The sequence below is a fragment of the Carcharodon carcharias genome, chromosome 26, assembly GCF_017639515.1.
Source record: "Carcharodon carcharias isolate sCarCar2 chromosome 26, sCarCar2.pri, whole genome shotgun sequence".
NCBI lineage: Eukaryota > Metazoa > Chordata > Chondrichthyes > Lamniformes > Lamnidae > Carcharodon > Carcharodon carcharias.
Genome location: NC_054492.1, coordinates 30,649,584 through 30,672,778, shown reverse-complemented (window position 1 = coordinate 30,672,778; position 23,195 = coordinate 30,649,584). Strand labels below are relative to the sequence as shown.

At 42.1% G+C, this 23,195-nt stretch overlaps 1 protein-coding gene across 7 annotated transcripts in view; it reads left to right on the top strand.

Annotated features, from left to right (window-relative positions):
* The window catches only part of LOC121270011 (A-kinase anchor protein 13-like), a 394,374-nt gene that overhangs the window by 14,303 nt on the left and 356,876 nt on the right, over nt 1–23,195 (top strand). For 4 of the 7 annotated variants that reach the window (XM_041175280.1, XM_041175274.1, XM_041175273.1 and 1 more), the window contains exons 1-2: nt 21,856–21,896; nt 22,131–22,183. The exons of 1 other annotated variant lie outside the window; for it this stretch is intronic. In XM_041175280.1, coding sequence (XP_041031214.1) covers nt 21,892–21,896; nt 22,131–22,183 — 58 coding nt within the window. In that variant the 5' untranslated portion in view covers nt 21,856–21,891. Of the gene's footprint in view, nt 1–21,855; nt 21,897–22,130; nt 22,184–23,195 lie in introns of those variants that run through there. 2 more of the 7 variants (XM_041175275.1, XM_041175276.1) reach the window with 1 other exon arrangement.

The following is a 23,195-nucleotide window of genomic DNA, read 5'->3' as shown; positions in this document are numbered from 1 at the left end:
ATCGTCAGAATCAGTGCAGTAAAGTGACCATCGATGACCTTTTTTCCTGCTCCTGCACCCCTCCCTCTGAGCCTCCCTAAGGATCTATCCTTGGCCCCTTCCTATTTCACATCTTCAAGCTGTCCCTTGGCAACACCATCCAAAGACCTGATGTGAGGTTCTGCACGTATGCTGACAATACCCGGCTCTATTTCTTCACCACCTCTCTCAACCCTTATACCACCTTTGTCAGACTGCTCATCCGACATCCATATCTGATGACCCAAATTTTCCTCTAGTTAAACATCAGGAAGACCAAAACCTTTTACCATCCAGATCCTAAACTCTCTAATTCGCTCCCTAAACCTAACCCCCTTCACTATTCTTCTGCTCTTAAAGATGCTCCTTAAAACTTACTTCTTTGATCAAACTTCTAACCATCCCTCCTAATATCTCTTCCTTTGTCACAGTGTTGATTTTTGTCTGATTTGCACTTCTGTGAAGTCTCTTCATAGTCTGTGTTAAAGGTGCTATATAAATACAGGTTGTTGTAATGGGAGGTATGTTACTTTATTACACTGTGTACATTTATTTGAACTCTGAAGAATACACAAATACAGTTCTAACTGGTTTTTGATCATGTTCCAGAAATTTGAACTTCCTTCATGGCCCTGGTACTTCTGCCTCCTCTGTCAGCTGCTGTTTTTACTGGGTTCTGCCATACAATATGTGGCACTTTTGTACAGTATATCGTCACCGGTATATCATATCGGCACAGCGACTCTGCCTGAGTGCTTGCTGTGTGTGTTTTTTTTCTCCTTCTGTCCCTGTGGTGAGGCAGCTGTCTCTCTTCAGCACTTCCGTGCACTGGTGTGTGATTGAGGTTGGCAGTTTGCTATGCGAAGTCTTGGATTGCAACAGAGTGCACTCTCCCACTTCATGGTGTTCTGTGTTGAAGCTTGATATGCTGTTGCCAGTAACAGTCCTACATTGAATTTCTTCCTGTTGTACTGTACGTGTTAGGAACAGAGGGTGGATTGCAGCGTCAAGACAGAGTATTTTGAGTTGGCTGTTAACATCCAAAACTGCAAACAATCTGTTGTTTATACAAAGGAGAGACTTTTACATTATTTTATGTGGAAGTGTTTCATTCATCCTGAGAAAGAAACACTTAGATTTACATAGTGCATTTCACAATCTCTCAGGATATGTTTGAAGCATAGTCGCTTGTAATGTAGTAAGGGCAGAGATAATTTAGTGGAACTCAGGATTCTAGAGACCTTACACCAAACGTGCCTTATGTGTCTTTTTTGATGTTTCTATCGTGACTCACTTGGGAAAAGATAGTTGGAGTGCTCTGAACCATTTTGGAGAAGTTTATTTGTTGCCTTGCTTTTCCACATGTAGTTGCTTTTGTTAAATGGGAAGGCCACAGCCAGGACTGTAGGAACCCCAGCAGTGTGGAACACAGCCAAACATCGAACCTAGGCACTGGAGAAGTAGCACTGCTCCTGGGTTTTGGAGCACCTGCTGTTTTAATGTGAGCCTGGTGCGAGAGTGCAAAGGTTTTGTGTGGTGGGTTAGAAGAGGGCCCCCAAAGAGTTGATTAAAATCTGAGGCAGTTGCCAAGAGATTTAATTAGCCTGAGCTTCCTTGTTCCTGGATGGTGGGATTAATGCTTGCTCCGCAGCCAATCTACTCATTTAACTTCAGTGATCTAACCGCTAATAATGTGTAAACGGAAAACTTGAGTATTTCTCTTCCAATTACTTACTCCTGAAATTTTAGATCACTTTCTTGAAGTCAGAATTGACCAATTAGTGGTATTATGGCTGACTAACCTCTTGAAAGCCATAGCAGGTTTTCTTGCATGTTTTACAAAAAAGTACGATAATGAGGGAATACATCAGTTTATTTTTAAAGGAATCTAATTCTTCTGGCGTTCCTTCCCGTGGAGCCTGAACCAGTTGCAACAAAATGGAGTGGCATACGGCTCTCACAACAACAACTGCTGCTGTTGACCTCATGAGGTGTAAGGGCAAATTCATGAATACACCCTCCCCCACAAATACTGCAGTTCCTCCTTGTAAAGAGGAAGATCTCTGGCTGGAAGGTTCTGCATTTGAGCCCCAGGTAAATATTGGGAAATAGAGAGGACTGACAATGGGCACCAACACCAGGAGTGATCTATTCCCACCCACTTTGGACCAGAGATCAGATTAGGAATTGTGCTAACCACTTATTACTCCAGACAGTTCTTGTGCTTTAGTTGTTAAGGATACACTGGAAAAAAGGTAATGAGATTCCTTACAGGCTGCCATCCACCACTGTCCGGTTTTTACAGGCTACTGATATGCTACATAAATGTCTGTGGCTTTGCAAATTGTAGTACTGTTCTGTTCCCGAACAAGATGGACAGCACATCTGCTATGAGGCTTGTATAGGGTGGCTGTGGAATATTCCTGCTGCGTTTCAGAAATGCCACCCAACAGACTGTTCCTCTTCCCTGCAACTTGAAGTCTGGAAAGTATTCCACAACTCATGTTTTCCCAGGACCTTTAAATGTGTAACACGTTGAATCCCTCCATCTTCCATCAGCTTATGAAAGTTGAAGTTTGTTGGTTTAATTTATCTAGTGTCTCTCCTACTGTTTTCAACCTTTGATGGCCTTTGCTGTAGACTTCAGCCTTGCACCGAAGCTTCTTATGCATCTCAAAAATTTTACATAAAATAAATGACACTGAACATGCCTCTCACACAGACACAAATTTCTGTGTTGCACTGAAAAAGGGACAGACCTTGGGGAAGGAGCCAGGGACTTGCAGCCAATCTATAGAAAAACTTCCCTGTCAATAGGCCCCTAATTGACTGCAAGCTGTGTTCATTTACAGTTATTAAATTTTGTGACCTTAAAGGAACCAATGAACATAAACAGAGTTTCAACTTAGTGGCAGAATATTATTCTTGTGTAACGTTCCTTCAAAAATAGTGCAACATCCCAAATTAGCATGAGCAATGCTAGCCTATATTTTTTTTAAAAAGTCTCCAAATAGGCATTATTTGCTCTGAGGATGGCTAATGATAACATATTGGCTCATCGAGTTAGCCAGCTAGCAGCTAGGCAGTGAACACCAATGCTCCCTGCCCACCAGCAGCCATGTAATCACCAGGAATAGGTTTTTTTTTAAAAAAAAAGCCAAAGCTAATTATAAGATCTTCCTCTCTGAACCCCCAAAGGTTATAAAGAGATGAGTTCTAGGAGGCAACAATGAGCAGGAAGTAGGTTACTCAACATCCTAGCTACCTTTTTGCATTTAGAGAGCGACAGCTCCTCCTGCAACTGAAAGATAATGGCATGGATGCGTTTAAGGGGAAGCCTGTAAGTTTCGGTGAGGTACGAGGATGCAATGTAGTCTATAAGCACCAGCATATACTAAATGGTCTCTTTTTGTGCTGTAAATTCTCTTACTTGTCCAGCTCACTTTTCATTGTTGGCAGTTAGTTTGCACCCACTGCATGAGGTTAGCAACCTATATAGTCACTGACCCTCCAGGAGAAATGGAAAAAACCTGACATCTAACTTAGTTCTTTACTCATGTAACTTGTATGCATGTGTTTCCATTCTCCCAAATGTGCTAGTTCAAGTAATCTGTCCACATGTACACAGTCTAATTCTTCATCATTTAAAATTATTTCAGTCATTGCTGAAAAAAGAGACATGTCGAAGCTTTTCCTCTTGCACTCATCAGGGCACTCGCAAGAATACCAATATAAGGGAGAGAACAACAATTTATACTGTATGTGAAGAAAGTGCCGGTTGATTGGCAAGTGGCATTGCCATGGAGAATGCACCACTGATGGTGACTGTTAACTTTCAAACAATGCTTGACAGTTAAACCAGGCAGCTTGACCCTGATTGGTCAAGGCATTGCCCTGAGGAATGAATCAGCGAATGGCTGTCATTTATTTTGTTTAGCTGAAACAGGCGCAATGTATGAACATGCCCTTTCTGTCTGCAAAGAACAGGGCCCTGTGTATTTATGTAGCTTCCAGTATGTGCAAATGCGCCACATTGTGAGCTCGACTAACAATCTTAAAATGGTTGTTAGCGTAATTCTTAGCACATTGAAGATTATTTAACAAATATTGTCCAATCGTGGAATCATATCTAATGTTGAACACTTCTGAATTTTGCAAGCATGGGCTAGTTAGGTACAGTCTGTGCCTTACCCGTTGTGAACAGTGGCTGGGACATGCTTTTGATATGATCCGCCAGTCTTTGGCAATGTACCGTCTACGTACGTAGCATCACACAGGCACAAATTCATTTCCACATTACTCATTTGTGTGATAGGCAGAGCATCTTTTTGGCTTGACAGCAGCATCCTGTTAGTGATGAATACCACTGCACAATAGCAGCATAAAGCAGCTAGCTTTACCTGTTACTCAAATTTTTGAGATACCTTGCCCTTCCAGGGTAATCTGAGATAGACTGGGCACTTTTCAGGGCCGAAAGTGATGGCCTTAGGCCTGTTCATGGGTTTGCGTGATTTACAGCATTAAATGATCTGATCAGGATAGCCATTTTTCTGCAGCCTTTGATGTGCCCTATTTCAGCATCAAGCTTGCACGGTGAGCATGGGCTTGGGCCCTATTTACGAGGTTGCCAATAAGACCAATCTTGTAGAGCGTGGAACTGAAAGAATCCCAACGTGTATATTGACCAATGAAGATATGCTTGTGGTAGAGAATCCCCTGGCAGATTTCTCAACCAGTACAGCAAGGAAGGGGAGTTTATTTGACTGCTCCATTTCATGGGTGAATTTGAGCACAGGGTGGAGCCCATTAAGACATGTAAGGAAATTGTTACATGCAGCTGCGGATTTAAATATAGCAAATGTATCATCCACATATCGAAAATATGCGAGGGGTGGGAGGTTAGGTGTCATTCTGTTGAAGACATTTTTCTCATGGAACCCAAAGATATTTGCAAGAGTCGGGCCTAGAGTGGATCCCATGGCAACACCATCTATTTGAGCATATATGTTATTAAAACTGAACTCAACTGCGTGAGTTGCCAAGGTTATAAGTTCAATGGACATTGATTCACGCAATGGTGACTGGTCTAGATTGCCATAATATAGCGCTGCAGTGCAAATATCTATGGCTTCCTTAAGTGGAACATTGGTGAAAAGACTAGCAATGTCAAATAAGCACCTGGGTACAGCACTGCTATTGATATGCAAGTCCTGTATGGCCTTCACAAATGTGAAGGAGTCCTTCACCGTGTATGTGGGAAAACTTGGTCAAAACTAATTGTAACAATTCACCCAACCACTTGACCAATTCACATGGTGCAAAACCAGTCATAGATAAGATGGGGCGTAGAGGGACATCACTTTTGTGTGTCTTGGGCAACCCATGCATATGCGGATGTAGCTAACCATGCGGACGAACCTTGTCACATATATCACACAGCAACTCATCGTTCTTTCACAAGTCCAGTAAGTGCTTTTTTTTTTAAGCTTACTTTCAAGCAAGGCTGTCCGGTCATGTTGAGCGCCAGGTCCAATGGATACGAATTTGGACCCATCATTAAGAATGGCATGCATTTTGTTACTATAGTCACGCTTGCTAAGGATGAGTATTCCTATCCCTTTGTCAAGTTTACTGATATGCGTACCTGAGTTGGTCTTGAGACCTCACAATGCTGTAAGACGTTCATGTTAAATGTGAAAGCTGGACATGTACATTGCGGGATTCCGAATGGCATGCACTAGATCAGCTAGGCACGTTTTCAAGGACTCAGCATCTCCAGTGGAGGCTGGTTTGTGCAATCTCATGAACGGGCCTAAGGCTTTCACTTTCGGCCCTGAAAAGTGCCCAGTCTACCTCAGATTGCCCTGGAAGAGCAAGGTATCTCAAAAATTTGAGTAACAGATGAAGCTAGCTGTTTCTTGCTGCTACTATGCTGTAGTAACACAAGTGGTATTCACCATTAACAGGATGCTGCCGTCATTCTGCCTATCATGCAAATGAGTAATGTGCTATGTGAATTTCAGTGCCAATGTGATGCTAGGCATGTAGGCCGTACGTTGCCAAAGACTGGGGGATCATATCAAACGGCATGCCCCAGCCGCTGTTTGCAATGGGCAGAGTACAGACTGTACCCATACCCAACCAGCCTGTGCTTGCAAAACTTGGAACAGTGTCCAACTTTAGATATGATTCCGCGATTGGACAACGTTTACTAAATAATCCTCAATGTGCTAAAAATTACATTGACAGCGGATTTAAGATTGTCAGTTGGGCTCGCAATGTGGCGCATTTGTGTGTACTGGAAGCTTCATATATTAATACACAGGGTCTTGTTCTTTGCAAACAGAAAGAACATGTTCATACATTGCGCCTGTTTCAGCTAAACAAAATAAGTGACAGCCATTCACTGACTCATTCCTCAGGGCAATGCCTTGACCAACTGAGTCAAGCTGCCTGGTTTAACTTTCAAATAATACTTGGCAGTTAACTGTCAGTCACCAGCAGTGTTGCTTTCCCCATGGCAACACCACTTGCCAACCAGTCAACATTTTCTTCACATGCAGTATAAATTGTTGTTTTCTCCCTTATTTTGGTATTCTTGTGAGTGTCCTGATGAGTGCAAGAGGAAAAGCTTAGATATGTCTCTTTTTTTCCCCAGCAATACTCAAGTTCTGTACCACCAAACTACTATATTCCAATTAAGATTTTCTGAATTCCACATTTTTTTAAGGAGTCGCTCGATCAACTGTCTCAACCTATTGCGATGGGTATTAATCTAGCGGCCCTCATCTGAATCTTGTCCTGATCTTGTGTCTCATGTATGGGGACCAAAACTGGGCACTTCTAGATGAGGTCCAACTATGACACTGGATGTGGACCTTAATATATATTGGAAGTGTTTGTTTTTTTTTGTTAAATTGTAATAAGCAAGCCCGGGGTGGTTTAGGAAGTGAATCTGTTATTGATGATTAGGATGCAATTCTCTTATAGGCTGAGGACAGGCTTGCATGTGTTTTGCGTTCAATCTTCCTTTCCCCAGATAATTTGCTGTAAATGTTTTATTCAGCCGGAAAATGGAACTAGAAAGTTTCTGTAAAATTGCAAAATAAATAAGTCAATTTATACAGTGCCTTATCACATGCTAAAGTGCTTTATATCCAATGAATTATTTCTGAAGAGCATGGATTATTAATTTGTCAGCAAACAATGCAGCCATGTGCATAGTAAGGTCCAACAGAGAGCAGTGAATGACTTGTTACTTGGTTTTGGGAAGTGTTGTTTGAGGGATGAATATTAGCTCGGACACTGGGTGAACTCCTTTCTCCTCTTCAAACCCATGATAGATTTTTATTCCATTTGAACTAACAGACGAGGACTCCCTTACGTTTTCATCTGAAGAGTAGCATCTCTGACAGAGCAGCAATCCCTCAGTACTTCATTGGAATGCCAACCGAGATTAGGTGTAAGTGTTGTAGACAGACTGGGGCTCTTAAACTGATGCCTTCCCATAGCTTTCGATCATCCTTCACATCTAGCAGGTTCAACTATCTAATTTCTTGTTAATTTATGTACATAACATTTACTGTTCAAAAATGCAGATACCGCTATTTTAGAAAATATGTACATTACAATGTTGAAGGGTAATGGTGCAGAATCCTCTACCACATGTTGATTTCGGGCTGTGTTGAACTGCAACATTAACCAACTGAGTTTCAGCGTGGACCCACAAAAGTTACAGATTAAGGAAACTGAAACTTTGTCTTTTTTTTTGTGAGCCCGTTTTTGGTTTGAGGATAAACCCTGTAAATTCCTTTTTATTGTTAATGGTTTAGGGTTACACAGTTGACTAGTCTCTCACCAAGCTGCTCCAGCTGGTCGGTGGGTACGAGATGGAACATATCAAGTTAATCTTGCACTGTGGGAAAGTTTCAGTGGGAGCTCATTTACAGTTCAAGGAGGCTATAATTTTTTTTTACACCAAATCTTTTAGACAGTACATCTACATAATAACGTGAGAATTTGATTTAAAGCCAATTCTCCTTTATAAATTATTTTGTACTGTACTTTAGCTAAAATTCTGCATGTTTTGAAGGTAGGTTGAGATTTCACTTACAAGTTTTTGACCCTTTAAAACAAATGCAAAAAGGAAACAATAGTTTATTTATTATTTAAAGTAGGATGCTATTGTTAAAACGTTTGATTTTTGCTTAGGGCAGGAATCTGCAGCCTGTGGTGCTGGAGCCGCATGTGGCTCATTACGGATTCATACAGCTCCCAACCTTGATCTATCACCTTTTTTTTTAAAGATAATAAAATGGATTGTTTTGTTTTGCTAAAACATTTATTAGCATTATATTTCTGAGAAACTATCATTCACTGACTCTTTTTGTAAACCCCATTTAAAATGTTGTTGAAATGTGTGTCTCTCTTGTTTCTCATTATTATTGGCACTTAAGTAACAGCACTTTTGCTCTTAAGATATTGTATTTTTAGCTAATTTTTTTTGAAATTGCTGTTCTAGTTACTAAGATTGCTGACTCCCGGCTTGGAGGGAGTTTTCTCTTTCCCTTGTCTTGCCCCTTCACCCCCTGGCAAACCTGTTGAGACAGGTAAGCTCGCAAAGTCCAATTTTGGGCTTTGATTCCCAGTTTCGTAGCCAAGTTGGTGAATATTGGGCCTGGTCTGTGCTTACCATGGCTGTGTTTGTGCTGAATATCTTTGTGGGTCATTTCACAGGGCTTTCTGGGCTTTGTATAAAGATTAAATAAATGTCCTGGTGAACTTGCATATATCCCAAGTTACTGATACTATCAGGTCTTGATCTTCTGATGTAGATTTCTTTAATCAGTGGAATAACCATACTGAAAACAAGCTTTTGAAAACCTCATGGTCCATGAAGGTCACACAAGACAAATTGCAAGTAAGAAATAAAAGTGCAAGTAGAAACTCAGTTGACTTGGGCATCATGGATTGCATTGTAAAGACTTGCAGGTTCTTCACCTCCAATGGCTTCTGGTGTTCCTTTTTCCAGACTCTTACAAAGCTTCTGTGTAATTTGTGTCCAGGATTGTAACTGTTTAGAACTTAAATGCGTTGATGGCAAAGTTTATGGCTATATCATTCTGACTTAAAACGTTAACTGGCACTTGGCTTCTATTTGTGAGCAAAATATTTTTCCTGTTCCAGAAAAATTTATTTCCTCCTCTCATTTAATTGGTAAGTGATGAGACAGACTTGTTATCCCCTCCTCTGTCCAGGCTCACATGGGGAATAACCACTTGGATGATACTGTGAGGGTGGCTGGTACCATCTGTTACTCTATATTCAGGAGAGACACTGGGAATTGGCAAGGGAAGAGGAAATAAATAGAAAGTGAGAGCAGCAAGGGAATCGAGATATGATATGATGCGTTAGACACTGGCCTTTCACCTCTGGGGCCAAGGGTTAAAACCAGCCCACCGGTGGCATGAAAGTCATTGCAGTTGAAGTACTGTGCACAGTTCTGATCTTCATGTTATAAACAGGATTATAGAGGCACTCAGTGCAAAAGAAGTTCACAAGAATTGAAAGGATCGACTTATCTGGAAAGGTGGACACTTTTCTCTTGATTAAAGGCTGAGTGGAGAGCTGATAGAGCTTAAAGATTATGGAAGGGTAGACTTGGAGAAAATGTGTGGGAGGCCAAAACTAGAGACCATAACGATAAGATAGTCACTGATAAATCCAATTGGAAATTCAGGGGAAATTTTTTCACCCACGTGGTGTTAAGAATGTGGAGTAATTGAGGCAAAAGGCATGGATACTTTTAAGGGGAGATGAGATAGGCACATGAGGAAGAAAGGAGTAGAAGAGTACGCTGATAGCATGAAATGAAGTTGTGGGAAGAAGATCATGGAATATAATGCTGGCATAGACCAATGGGGCTGATTGGCCTGTTTTTTCACTTAGACTCTTAATTTATGTGACTTAACCTTCATATGTCCTGTGTAAAATAAGTTTGTACTGGGCATGTGCCTATTGCATAAAACATGCCCTTTCAATGTCCTGGGGGTTACCATTGCCCAGAAACTGAACTGGACTAGCCATATAAATATTTTGGCTACAAGAGCAGGTCAGAGGCTGGAATCCTGCAGCGAGTAACTCACCACCTGACTCCTCAAAGCCTGTCCACCATCCCCAAGGCACAAGTAAGGAAGTGTGATGGAAAGCTGTCCACTTGCTTGGGTGAGTGAAGCTCCAATATCACTCAGAGCTCAACACCATCCAGAACAAAGCAGCCAGCTTGAGTGTCACCCCATCCACCACTTTAAACGTTCACTCCCTCTACTGTTAATGTTTCAATCCTATTACAAGTGCATACTCTTGTCATAAGTGAGAACCTTTGGGGAAAGGTTACAGCATTATTCTTAAGCATATACAAGAACCAGTTTGCACCTGTGGTGGGGGAAAGGAAAAAGGAGTCTGTGCTCCCTGGGTTATGTGAATAAACCCATTTTAGGAAAAGACTGGCTCCAGATTCCTGCTTTGCTCAGTGAATGAGCAGTGAATTATAACATCCACCGCTGCTCCATAGCGCAGCAGTGTGTGCCATCTACAAGATGCGCCACAGAAACTCACCAAGGCTCCTTCTAAAGCACTTTCCAAACCTGCAATCTCTGCCACCTAGAAGGACAAGGGCACCAGATGTGTGGGGCACCACCACCTGCAGTTTCTGCTGCAGGCCATATACCATCCTGACTTGGAAATCTATTGTCGTTCCTTCCCTGTTGCTGGATCAAAATCCCAGAAAACTCTTCCGAACAGCACTATGGGTGTACCTACACCACTTGGACTGCAGTGGTTCAAAAAGACGGGTTACCACCATCTTATCAAGGATAATTAGGGACGGGCAATGAATGCTGGCCTAGCCAAGAGTGTTTTAAAAAAAAATTCAATTCCAATTGGAACAGGCACTTGAGTGGACCACAATCAATATAGGAAATGGGGAGCGGAGCATTGATGTGGAGGACATTGTTTTGAGGTTGCAATAGAAGAATGTTGTTTGCAGCAGAGTGAACTTAGTTTTTGATCTGATTATACTAGACCTGACCTTTCAACCTGCTAGACTAATTTGTTTTCGAGCACGGCCTTGATGAGTTAAAAAAAAAATTGAAGAGCAGCAAATTTACTCTGAGCATGTGAGCTTTCTTAGCTTCATTATTTATATGCTTATTTGCTTCACGGGGTGTACAAATACAGTTGAGTTAGAATACTTGAAGTGGATAAATGGCCTTTCCTCATCCTTAGACATCTTTATTTTTATCTTGTATGCTTTTATGTTCATTAAAAAGAAATGTGCAGTTATAGTGATTCCTGACCATCCCGATTTGATAAACATTTGAAACAACTTGGAGCATGTGCCAACAATTACAGAGCTCTAGAAATGAAGAAACCTGTTTGTTTTCTGCACCCAGTAACCTATAATCAATGACGTGCAAGTGATTTTAATCATTCCTATTGCATCAGTTTAAATTGTATATCCATAAAATTTCACAAGCAATGCCTTGTGACTTTGACCACAAATCCGCAGCAGTAACTAGCTTTTTTCTCAACAGTGTTACTGATTTCTGCACAGGTTATATTGGATGGGCTGATTAGGCTATTACCCTTTTTCTGAGATTCAGATTTTCAATGCACTTCAATCATTTGGAAATCTCTGAAGCAAACTTTCATTTTTGATACTTTCCCCTTGTGAAAATCTCCCTTTATTAAAGTAGTTTTCCTTTTAAATGGGGACAAAGGCAGAAGTAGATTTTCTGTTTTGTTACTGACAGACAAAACATTTTTGTTTTGAATGCCAGTTGTCCTCCTTTAGTACTGTCAAGTCAGGTTATGGCACAGTCTGATGAAGAGTAGAAGCCTTTACTGCTTAACATGCCTGTGTCTCAACCACAGAAATTCATCCCCTACTGTATCAATGCTACATTTTAATTTCCCACACCATCTCTGGCATTGTCACTCAGAGTAATCGTAATCAGTTTTGTGTTGTATAGCCTCATGCCTACAGAGGTCTGAATTGAGACTGCTTAAACTAATTTCATCTAGGACCCTTACTGTAGGTAAAGGAAATTGTCATGCCATCAGTTTGAAGGAAGTCAGCTGCAAAAGCCAAGTTAGACGCAAAACCAATTTTTCCTGTTCTAACAATGAACAGGAGCTTGTGGTGAAAACTCCTCTTCCAAAACTTCCAAAATGGGGTATTCTCAGTGTCTACAGCAGCCATGATTACAATTTTGGATGAAATACGGGTGTTTAGAAAGCAAGACCTTTTACTTATTCACAAATGAAATTTAAGATGAATTCAGTGTCAGTTTTGTAAACCTATATTGCACTTGGCGTATGGCGTTGTCACTGAAGGTAGCACTAAGATAAATGAGGGAGAGGTGATGGACCTAGCCAAAGGAAGATTTCCATAAACAACTCCAGAAGCGGAAGCTTCCTGTTAGAAAAGAGAAATGATGTTTCTGAAGACAGACACTGTTATCTCACCTGGCTGCTGTTATACAGATTACCTGAGGCCTGTTAGTAAGAATTTTAAATAAATTCCTTCATGGGATATGCATGTCACTGGCTAGGACAGCATTTATTGCCCATCCCTCATTGCCCTTGTCTGTGCCTCTGGTTTATCTATTGTTCCTTCTTTTTGTGGAATTCATCTGCGTAATGAATTTGGGGTGTGGAGGAGGTGCGGTTCTACAGACTGGTGGTGTGGATGATATTACATAACTACACTAATATTGTTTTGAAGATTTAAATAATTGTACAGCTCTAAATTTTCCTGGCCTTTCCCTCCTGATGACAATTTTCAGCCCCATACTAATCCCCACTCCTCCATTCCTCTTGTCAGCTTGATTGTCTCCCCCAATACATTTGACTTAAAAATTCTCACCTTCAAGTTCTCGAAACCTTAGAAATTTCCCTTAGGGGGAGATGGTGATGTCATTGGGCGAGTAATCTGGAGGCCCGGGCTAATGTTCTGGGGACATGGGTTCAAATTCCACCATGGCAACTAGCTAAATTTGAATTAAATTAATTATCTGGAATTAAAGAGCTAGTCATCTGTAATGGTGACCGTGAAACCATTGTCAATTGTTGTAAAAACCCATATGGTTCACTAATGTCCTTTAGGGAAGGAAATCTGCCATCTCTACCCAGTCTGGCCTACATGTGACCCCAGAGCCACATCAATGTGTTTGACTCTTAACTGCCCTCTTAAATGGTGTGGCAAGCCACACAGTCCACTGGCCATTAAGGGTGAGCAAAAAATGCTGACCTTGCCAATGATGCCCACGTTCAGTGAAAGAATAAATTAAAAGCAAAAAGTCCTTCCATTGTCCCTTGTCCCAAGCTATTTCTGCAGCCTCCTCCAGCCTTGCATCCCAAAAATATTCTGAGTATGCATACTGTGACCTTTTTGTATGTGTTCTATGTACCCTTTCATCCTGCCATTGAAGTCAGGCCTTTTATCTAACTTGACTATACTGCCTGGATCTCTTTCCTTGAAGATCTCTGCTTCTCCACTTCTCTGTCAAATTTAAAAATCCTTCCGAAAAACCAAGCTTTCAGTTTCTGCTCCTAACCTTTATACCATGGCTCTTTATCTGCCTCCTCTTCTTCATACACTCCACTTCACTTGAAGTACCTTGTGATTTTTTTTTCCTCTTTATGTAAGTTATGTAATTGCAGGTTGTTGTAACCCTGCTTGGCTGGGAAAAGTTGAAGAACCAGAAGAATTGCTACTTGAGTTTCTTCTGCTCGGGGAATTTCCAGCAGATAGTTGTGTCATCAATAGAATTGTAATAGGGTTGCACAGTGCTGTCAAGGGAACATTGTTCTGTTTTATTAGGTTTGCCACTCGGGTTAATTTTGCTGGCCACCAAACCCAACGATGCTCCAATTGTTGAGTTGTTGAATTAGAACTTTGGAGTTTGCTAATGAGAACTGTATTTTATCTATAACACCACACCCATAGAGAGGTTTTGGAATGCTTTGCAAGGTGGGAAACGATGGACATCAAGGAAGGAGAAAATGAATTTGAGGGACTGAGGCCAAGAGACACTAGAAGATGAGGGACTTTTGAAGATAGCAGGAAGGTAGTAGGACATGTAGACGAGTCAATCCATCGATCAAGGAGCAGGAGATGAGCAGTAATGCAGCATCGGGAATAGGGATGTGCTGCTGGAGAAGATTCCTCAAGGTGGAGTGAGGTTGCAATATCACACACACCCACAAAATTTTATGTAGATTAAATGGACTCCAGTATGTAGAATCTTAGAATAGTATAACATTGAAAGAGGCAATTCAGCCCTTTGAGTTTTCACCAGCTCTTATGCAGAACATGTTTTGGATTTCCAGCATCCGCAGTTTTTTTGTTTTTATCTCTGTGTTTAATTGACTGCCACTGCTCTTCAAGAAATGCCTACCTCCTTGAAGAAGTTCTGTCCCTCTCTGCGACAAGATTTCCGTATCTCTCTGTTGTCTTGCTCACCTTCCTTGCTTTCCATTTCCCTCCTGGTGTTTGACAAGGTGTTTACTAAAACCCCCTTTCACAGCCATATCTCCTTTCTCAGTGACTGTCTCCATCTCCGACTTACCCCACGTGGATTTCAACTGAAATTCCACCCCTCATGTTTCGAACCCACCCAGGATTACAGGTATCTCCGGGACATAAAACGTTTCTCGGACTGCTGTTCCCATCACATTCTGAAATCCACACTCAATGCCATGCGCCGCCATATGAACACACTCGACCTCTCCCTCCAGCAGCACCGCCGTACCCTTTTTCAAAGCTGCGCGTGCCCCCAGTTTCATTTTATTCTTCGGCTCATCCGACGCCTCAACAAGAAACTTTTTCTCTTTCTCTCAAGTGCTAAGGAACGCAAGCTCCAACAACTCATCGACACCAACACCCATCTAGGACCCTCCACCCCTGCCTATCCCTCCGTCCCCACCCTTTCTTCCAATCCCAACCCCAGCCGTGTATTCACTATACCCCCTGACCTTCCCCTCTCCGATGCTGAACGTTCAGTGCTCAGCAAAGGACTTAGTTTCATACCCTTACGCCCTCACCTCAATGAATTTCGGGCTCGGCATGATACTGAACTCTTCTTCCGCCGTCTTCGTCTCCGGGCTCACTTCTTTGGGCAGGAGTCCTCTCCCAGTTCAACGGATCCTTTTACCCATCTCCAATATTCTCCCTCCACCTGGACCCCTCCCTCTGGATTCTTACCTTCTCTCGATCTTTTCATTGAGAACTGTCGGCGCGACATTAGTCGTGTCAATTTCTCTGCTCCTCTCACCCATTCTAACCTGTCTCTCTCTGAACTTACTGCACTCCATTCTCTCAGGTCCAACCCTGACATTGTCATCAAACCCGCTGACAAGGGTGGTGCTGTTGTTGTCTGGCGCACTGACCTCTATCTCGCGGAGGCTGAGCGTCAACTCACAGACACTTCCTCCTACCTCTCCCTGGACCATGACTCCACCACTGAACATCAAGCCATTGTTTCCAGGACTGTCACTGACCTCATCTCCTCTGGGGATCTCCCTCCCACAGCTTCCAACCTGATAGTCGCCCAACCTTGGACGGCCCGCTTCTATCTCCTACCCAAAATCCACAAACAGAACTGCCCCGGTAGACCGATCGTCTCAGCTTGCTCCTGCCCCGCAGAACTCATTTCTCGTTATCTTGACTCCCTTCTCTCTCCCCTTGTCCAGTCCCTTCCCACCTACATCCGTGATTCCTCTGACACCTTACGTCACATCAACAATTTCCAGTTCCCTGGCCCCAACCGCTTCCTCTTCACCATGGACGTCCAATCCCTCTACACCTCCATCCCCCACCAGGATGGTCTGAGGGCCCTTAGCTTCTTCCTCGAACAGAGGCCCGAACAATCCCCATCCACCGCTACTCTCTTCCATCTGGCTGAACTTGTTCTCACGCTGAACAATTTCTCCTTCAACTCCTCTCACTTCCTCCAAATAAAAGGTGTGGCTATGGGTACCCGCATGGGCCCCAGCTATGCCTGTCTCTTTATGGGGTATGTGGAACATTCCTTGTTGCAGTCCTACTCCGGCCCCCTTCCACAACTCTTTCTCCGGTACATCGATGATTACTTCGGTGCCGCTTCATGCTCTCGTCGGGACTTGGAAAAATGTATTAATTTTGCTTCCAATCTCCACCCCTCCATCATTTTCACGTGGTCCATCTCTGACACTTCCCTTCCCTTCCTTGACCTCTCTGTCTCAATCTCTGGTGATAGACTGTCCACCAATATCCATTACAAACCCACCGACTCCCACAGCTATCTTGACTACAGCTCCTCACACCCCGCTTCCTGTAAGGACTCTATCCCATTCTCTCAGTTCCTTCGCCTCCGTCGCATCTGTTCCGATGATGCTACATTCAAAAACAGTTCCTCTGACATGTCCTCCTTCTTCCTTAACCGAGGTTTTCCACCCACGGTCGTTGACAGGGCCCTCAACCTTGTCCGGCCCATCTCCCGCGCATCCGCCCTCACGCCTTCTCCTCCCTCCCAGAAACATGATAGGGTCCCCCTTGTCCTCACTTATCACCGCACCAGCCTCCGCATTCAAAGGATCATCCTCCGCCATTTCCGCCAACTCCAGCATGATGCCACCACCAAACACATCTTCCCTTCACCCCCCTTATCGGCATTCGGTAGGGATCGTTCCCTCCGGGACACCCTGGTCCACTCCTCCATCACCCCCTACTCCTCAACCCCCTCCTATGGCACCACCCCATGCCCACGCAAAAGATGCAACACCTGCCCCTTCACTTCCTCTCTCCTCACCGTCCAAGGACCCAAACACTCCTTTCAAGTGAAGCAGCATTTCACTTGCATTTCCCCCAACTTAGCCTACTGCATTCGTTGCTCCCAATGTGGTCTCCTCTACATTGGAGAGACCAAACGTAAACTGGGCGACCGCTTTGCAGAACACCTGCGGTCTGTCCGCAAGAATGACCCAAACCTCCCTGTCGTTTGCCATTTTAACACTCCACCCTGCTCTCTTGCCCACACGTCTGTCCTTGGCTTGCTGCATTGTTCCAGTGAAGCCCAACGCAACCTGGAGGAACAACACCTCATCTTCCGACTAGGCACTTTACAGCCTTCCGGATTGAATATTGAATTTTAGATCGTGAGCTCCCTCCCCCATCCCCACCCCCTTTCTGTTTCCCCCTTCCTTTTTTTTCCAATAAATTATAAAGATTTTCCTTTTCCCACCTATTTCCATTATTTAAAAAAAATAATAAAGAAAAAAACCCCCCACTAGAGCTATACCTTGAGTGCCCTACCATCCATTCTTAATTAGCACATTCGTTTAGATAATATCACCAACTTTAACTTTAACACCTATGTGTTCTATTGTACTATTGTCGTTGACATCTTTTGATGATCTGCTTCTATCACTGCTTGTTTGTCCCTACAACCACACACCACCCCCCCTCCACCTCTCTCTCTCTCTCTATCTCTCCGCCCCCCACACACACACCTTAAACCAGCTTATATTTCAACTCTTTCTTGGACTCGAACTCAAGTTCTGTCGAAGGGTTATGAGGACTCGAAACGTCAACTCTTTTCTTCTCCGCCGATGCTGCCAGACCTGCTGAGTTTTTCCAGTTAATTCTGTTTTTGTTTTGGATTTCCAGCATCCGCAGTTTTTTTGTTTTTATCATTCCAGTTTGTCCTACTTCCTGTTCTTTACCTACACACTTGCAATTTTTCTACTTCAAGTATTGGCCCAATTCCCTTTTCAAATTATGATTAAATCTGTTTCAACCATGTTATAAAGCAACACATTCCAATCACTCATCCCCTAAAAAATATTTTTCCACATGTCGCCTCTGATTCCTTTGCCAATCACCTTAAATCTGTGCCCTCTGGTTATTGGCCTTTCAGCTATTGAAAACAGTTTTTCTCCTTGCTTTCTGTATTGAAATGCTTCATGATTCTTAAACTTCTCTATTGAATCTCTCCTTAGCCTTTTCTGCTCTAAGGAGAACATACACAGCTACTCCCGTCAATCCTCATTGATAGAACCATTCTAGCAAATCCCCTTTGTACTCCCTCAAGTTTTCACATCTTTCTAATGCACAGTACCAGAACTGGACAGCATTTTGGCTGGGGTCAAATTAGTGTTTTATGTAAGTTTAAGATAACTTCCTGGCTCTTGTACGCTGTGTCTATATTTATAAAATCTAGGATCATATATGTTTTAATAACTGCTTTGTCAAAGATTTGTGCACAATTATCCTCAGATCTCACTATTTTTGCACCTGCTTTAAAATTCCACTGTATAGCTTTTCTTGTGTCCCCACATTCTTCCCCACAAGATGTTTTAGCTCGCAGTTTCCTGCATTGAATTTCATCTGCCATGTGTCCGTCCATTGCACCCAGTCCCCTTGAAGTTCATTACTGCCTTCCTCACTGTTTATTATGTTTCTTAGTTTTATTTTGAATGTGCCTGAAAATTTTGAAGTTTAACTGTACACCAAGTCAAAATCATTAATGGATGCCAAAAATTGCATTGGTCCCAGTACAGAACTCTGGAGAACAACACTGCTTACCTCCCTCGAGTCCACTGGAACAATCATTTACTGCAACTTTCTATTTTCTTTTATCTCTTATCCAATTTTGTATCCATGTTACCACTGTTCTTTTTTATTGCATGAGCTTCAATTTTGCGAACAAGCCTTATAGTGGTACTTATGTAATCGTCGTTTGAAAGTCCATATAAACGTCAACTACACTGCCATCATCCACCCTGCCTGTTATCTCTTCGAAAAAAAAACTCAATCAAGTTAATCAATCACTATTTTTCCTTAACAAACCTGTGGTAGTAAATTCCTTTTTAATAATCCAAACTTGTCCAAGCGGCTGTTAATTCTCTAGCAGATTATTGTTTATAAAAGCCTCCCCACGACCGACTTTAAACGACTGACCTGTAATTGCCAGGTTTATCCTTCTACCCTTTGTTTTAAACAATGTGTGTCTGTATCTCCATTGTAAATGGGATGGGCATTGGAAATGTGAGGAATTTACTCCTGTGCCACCCCTACTTTTGACATTTCTGTTGTTGGGATGAGCAGAGAAAAGATCTTGCTAATAACTCCAACTTGACATTGTCAAAACTAGTAATTTTAGCCAAAATCATTGGAATAAAGGATCCAGTGGTGATTGTTTTCATATCCTAACCATGATTTTTTTTCAAATTGGGTCATTAATCCTGGAGAGTACAGAAAAGGGCAGTCTAATCTGAAAATCTTTACCCTGTCATTGTGTTTTATTGCACTCCAATTATTGCAGTTCATCTCTCTGTTGTATAAAGCAAATTGGGAACTTTCAGCAAGTAAACTTTATCCTTGATTTGCTTATGTTATGACAACCTTGTGACACATTTGCTCTAATTGTAATGTTCTACTGGTTTGTATTTAATGTTTTGCTATTTTGTTTTGTTGTATTGTTACTTTTGCCTATAAAATCACTTACAGATTTAGATAAATATACTCCATTTACTGCATCCAGTGTTAGTTAACCATGCCCATGATTAATGTGTTTTGGTCACATTTAAAATTTGTTAGTCTTTTTCTAATTTCCTCCCAGCTTTGGTTCAGTGATAGTGTACTCATCTGTGATCAGAAGATTGCGGGGTCAAATCTCAATCCAGAGATCCAAGGATGTAATCTAGACCAACACCTCAGTGCTGCACTGTCTGATGTGACTCCTTTTGGGTGAAATGTTAAATCGTGCACCATCTGCCCCCTCGGGTAGCTGTAGAAGATGCCATGGTATTACTTCGAAGCGGAGCAGGGGAGTTCTCCCCATTGTCCTGGCCAAAATTTAGCCCTTGATGAACATTGAAAAGTACATTATCTCGTCTTGTGTTATTTGTGGGAGCTTGCTTTGTACAAATTGGCTGTCATGCTTCCCTACATTGCAGCAGCGACTACTGTATAAGTAATTTATTGGCTGTAAAGTATTTTGAGGCATCCTGAGATTAAGTGAAAAATGCTATATAAATGCAAGTATCTATGTATTAACATGTGTAAAGTGTTGCCTAATGTGAGAACCATTTACAAAAATTGTGTGGTGGTGTCGGCAAGTTTTGAAATTGAATTCAATAAATCTAGCAATCTTGCAGAAAAGCTGCCAGATTGTTAAAATCCAAACTGGTTCTTAAATGTCCTGCAGAATCCTACCCCACGTGCTTACGTAGGACTCTAGTTTCTCACTGAGTGATTGGCTTCTGATGCTCGAGATTTACCTCTGGACTTGACTATTCCTGCACACACCTGATTGGTCTCCTAAATTCTACCTTCCAAAAACTAGAGGTCATCCAAAACTCTGCCTGTGTTTTAACTTGCCCCAAGTCTCATGCACCTATCACCCCTGTGCTTGCTGGCTCCCAGTCAAGCAACATCTAAAAATTTAGATTGAAGTCGATAGGTCTTAATTTAAATTTCAAAACTTGCCTACACCAAGCACCTTTTTAAAGGTTCCCATGTTGGGTAGCATTTTACACAGGTTAAGACATAGATAACATTTTAAAATTCTCATCCTTGTTTTCAAATCCTTCCATGACCTCACCCTTCTCTATCTCTTTAATCTCCTCCAGTCCCACCGCGCTCTGAGATATCTGCACTCCTCTAATTCTAGCCTCTTGAGCATCCCTGATTTTAGTCACTCCACCATTGGTGGCCTTTAATTGCACAAATCTCTAAATAATCCATCTACCCAACTGTGCATGTACCATCTGCACGCATGTGACAGAGTCTGCAGATCATGCATTGGACTTATCAGCCATTTCAGAATCTATCAAACCGGAGTGGAAGCAAGTCATCCCGAGGGACTGCCTAAGAAGAAGTGTTGCCTAGACTGTAAGCTCTGGAAAATCCTCCTTACACCTCTCCACCTATCTCACTTTTCTCCTTTAAGCCACTTCTTAAAACCTACCTCTTCGACCATGCCTTTGGCCACCTGACTCAATATTTCCTTATGTGGCCAAGCACCTTGGGACCTTTTAGTATGTTAAAGGTGCTATATAAATATAAGCTGTTGTTGCTCTCCTGAAGTGACCTACTGGCCAATCAAGTCACTATGTTGTAAATGTGACATTACCAGTTGCCCATAACCCGAGAACAGCATTTTAAAGAAACAGGGGTTCTTCCAATTAAGCTGCTAGTTCAGTTAAGAACAGACCATGAAATATGGATTGAGGAAAAATTCATTTAGTACATCGAGCTTGTTCTTTCCAATACACCTGGCACAGTTAGTTAGCCACAGTCTCCAACAATTTCAGAGGAAGGTGATTTAAGCCAGATGAAAAAATTTCCTCTACGTATCTTTGCCATGAACTTAACGTCACAAGTGCTTTGTAAATTTCTAAATTTAACTATAACCTTCAGTCCCATTTTCTTGGCAGAGGCTGTGTTTTCACAAGAGTTCAGTCAGTTAGCACCAATGCACTGACAGAGTAGATTCTACACATCAGTCACTGCGAGAAACAAAAATCCTTTGAATCTCTAACTTTGTGCAAGAGGCACATTGGCGGAAAACGATGAGGCCGTGCATGTTGTGCATAAAGTGCTTGGTGGGGGGGGGGTTTTGAACTGTGCTTTTTTTAACAGGTCTAAATGTGGTATTGGTCGCTCCTGTTTGCGTTAGTAGAATTTTCCCTTCTCCCAAAGGCGCAATTGTAGACCCATATTTTCTTTTGTATCGTTATCTGGTTAAGCGATGGGGGTTGCCTACACTCCCTCTGCCAGCTGCACCTGAAAATAGACTGGGATTCTTCGTTTGGCTGCGCTCCTATATGATGTAAGTGTGCCTTCTATAATACACTGAGCTTGTTCAAACCAATTCCATGGCCTTGAAGCTTAGAATCAACTCAAAATCCTCAATGTTTAAATAAAAAAGCTTTGTATTTTTTCAAATTTTTTTTTGTTCCCAGAACTTCCACAGTCTCCTCCTACCCCACGTTCTCTGGCAGGATAGAACTTAAGTCTTTATACTAGTTCTGCTAATTTTTTTTTTTACTTTCATCTTTTTCAGGTTTTCGTGGCATTTGGAAGAAAAACATCATCTGACTGGTGATCTTCCGTTGAGTAAGTTTATTTTGCACCAGTGTCAATCTTTAAACTAGCATTCTTCCTTCTCTTCCCTTTTCAAAATAATTCACGTGATACTACTGTGTGTAGGTACACTTTCCTTCTGCCATTGTGAAGTATTTTCACAAGTCCTTGGTCTCAGATCAACATATATTGAGAAACTATAGACGGTACTAGTGGGAGGGAGCAGTTGGAACATTTTCAAATACTTCACGCAATGAATAAAGAGCAATAATTCTGGTTTATTTGCCCATCCTAACCCATGGGTGTCAGTGATGTTTGTAGCACCATCACTGTTCTGGCTGACATCAGCCAGTTCATCACACAATGCGAATCCAGTCTGGGAACCGTGGGGGTCAGAAGTTGACACCTTGCTTCTTTAAGAAATTGGGGAGTGCTGCAGTTTTCATGACTAATGGTCAAAGGCTGTTTAGAGAGTCTAGAACAAAGGAGCATAGTTTCAGGGTGAAGGGTCAGCTATTTAGGACTGTGATGAGGAGAAATTTCTTCACACAGTGGGTTATGAATCTCTGGAATTTTTGACTCTATAGAGGGCTGTAGATGCTCAGTCATTGAGTGTATTCAGGCTTGAGATTGATGGTTTAGGCACTAAAGAAAATGAGAGGTGTGGTGATCAGGCGGGAAAGTGGAGTTAAGAATATCTACCATGTTCCTCTTGAATGGTGGAGCAGGCTCAGGCGGCTGTATAACCTATTCCTGTTATTTTTTTGGTTCTTCTATTCACCTTCTCGATGAAGAGTATTGTACTAGTTATTAGGCTAAAGCACTAGCTTTAGACCTATTCATAAAGATTCTGATCATTCAAATAGCACTGTAAAGGAATCCATCTAATGGAAAGCATGCCAGCAGTGAATGTACTCACATTTTGTTTTTTTTTAATTATTAGCAGTGCCTGGGAAATTTGGTCCCTCTGTCCCTTGGGGTGCCCAAATAATTGTTGCACAAGGGTAGCAAATAGAGCTGAACAATTAATGACTGGGCATCTGAG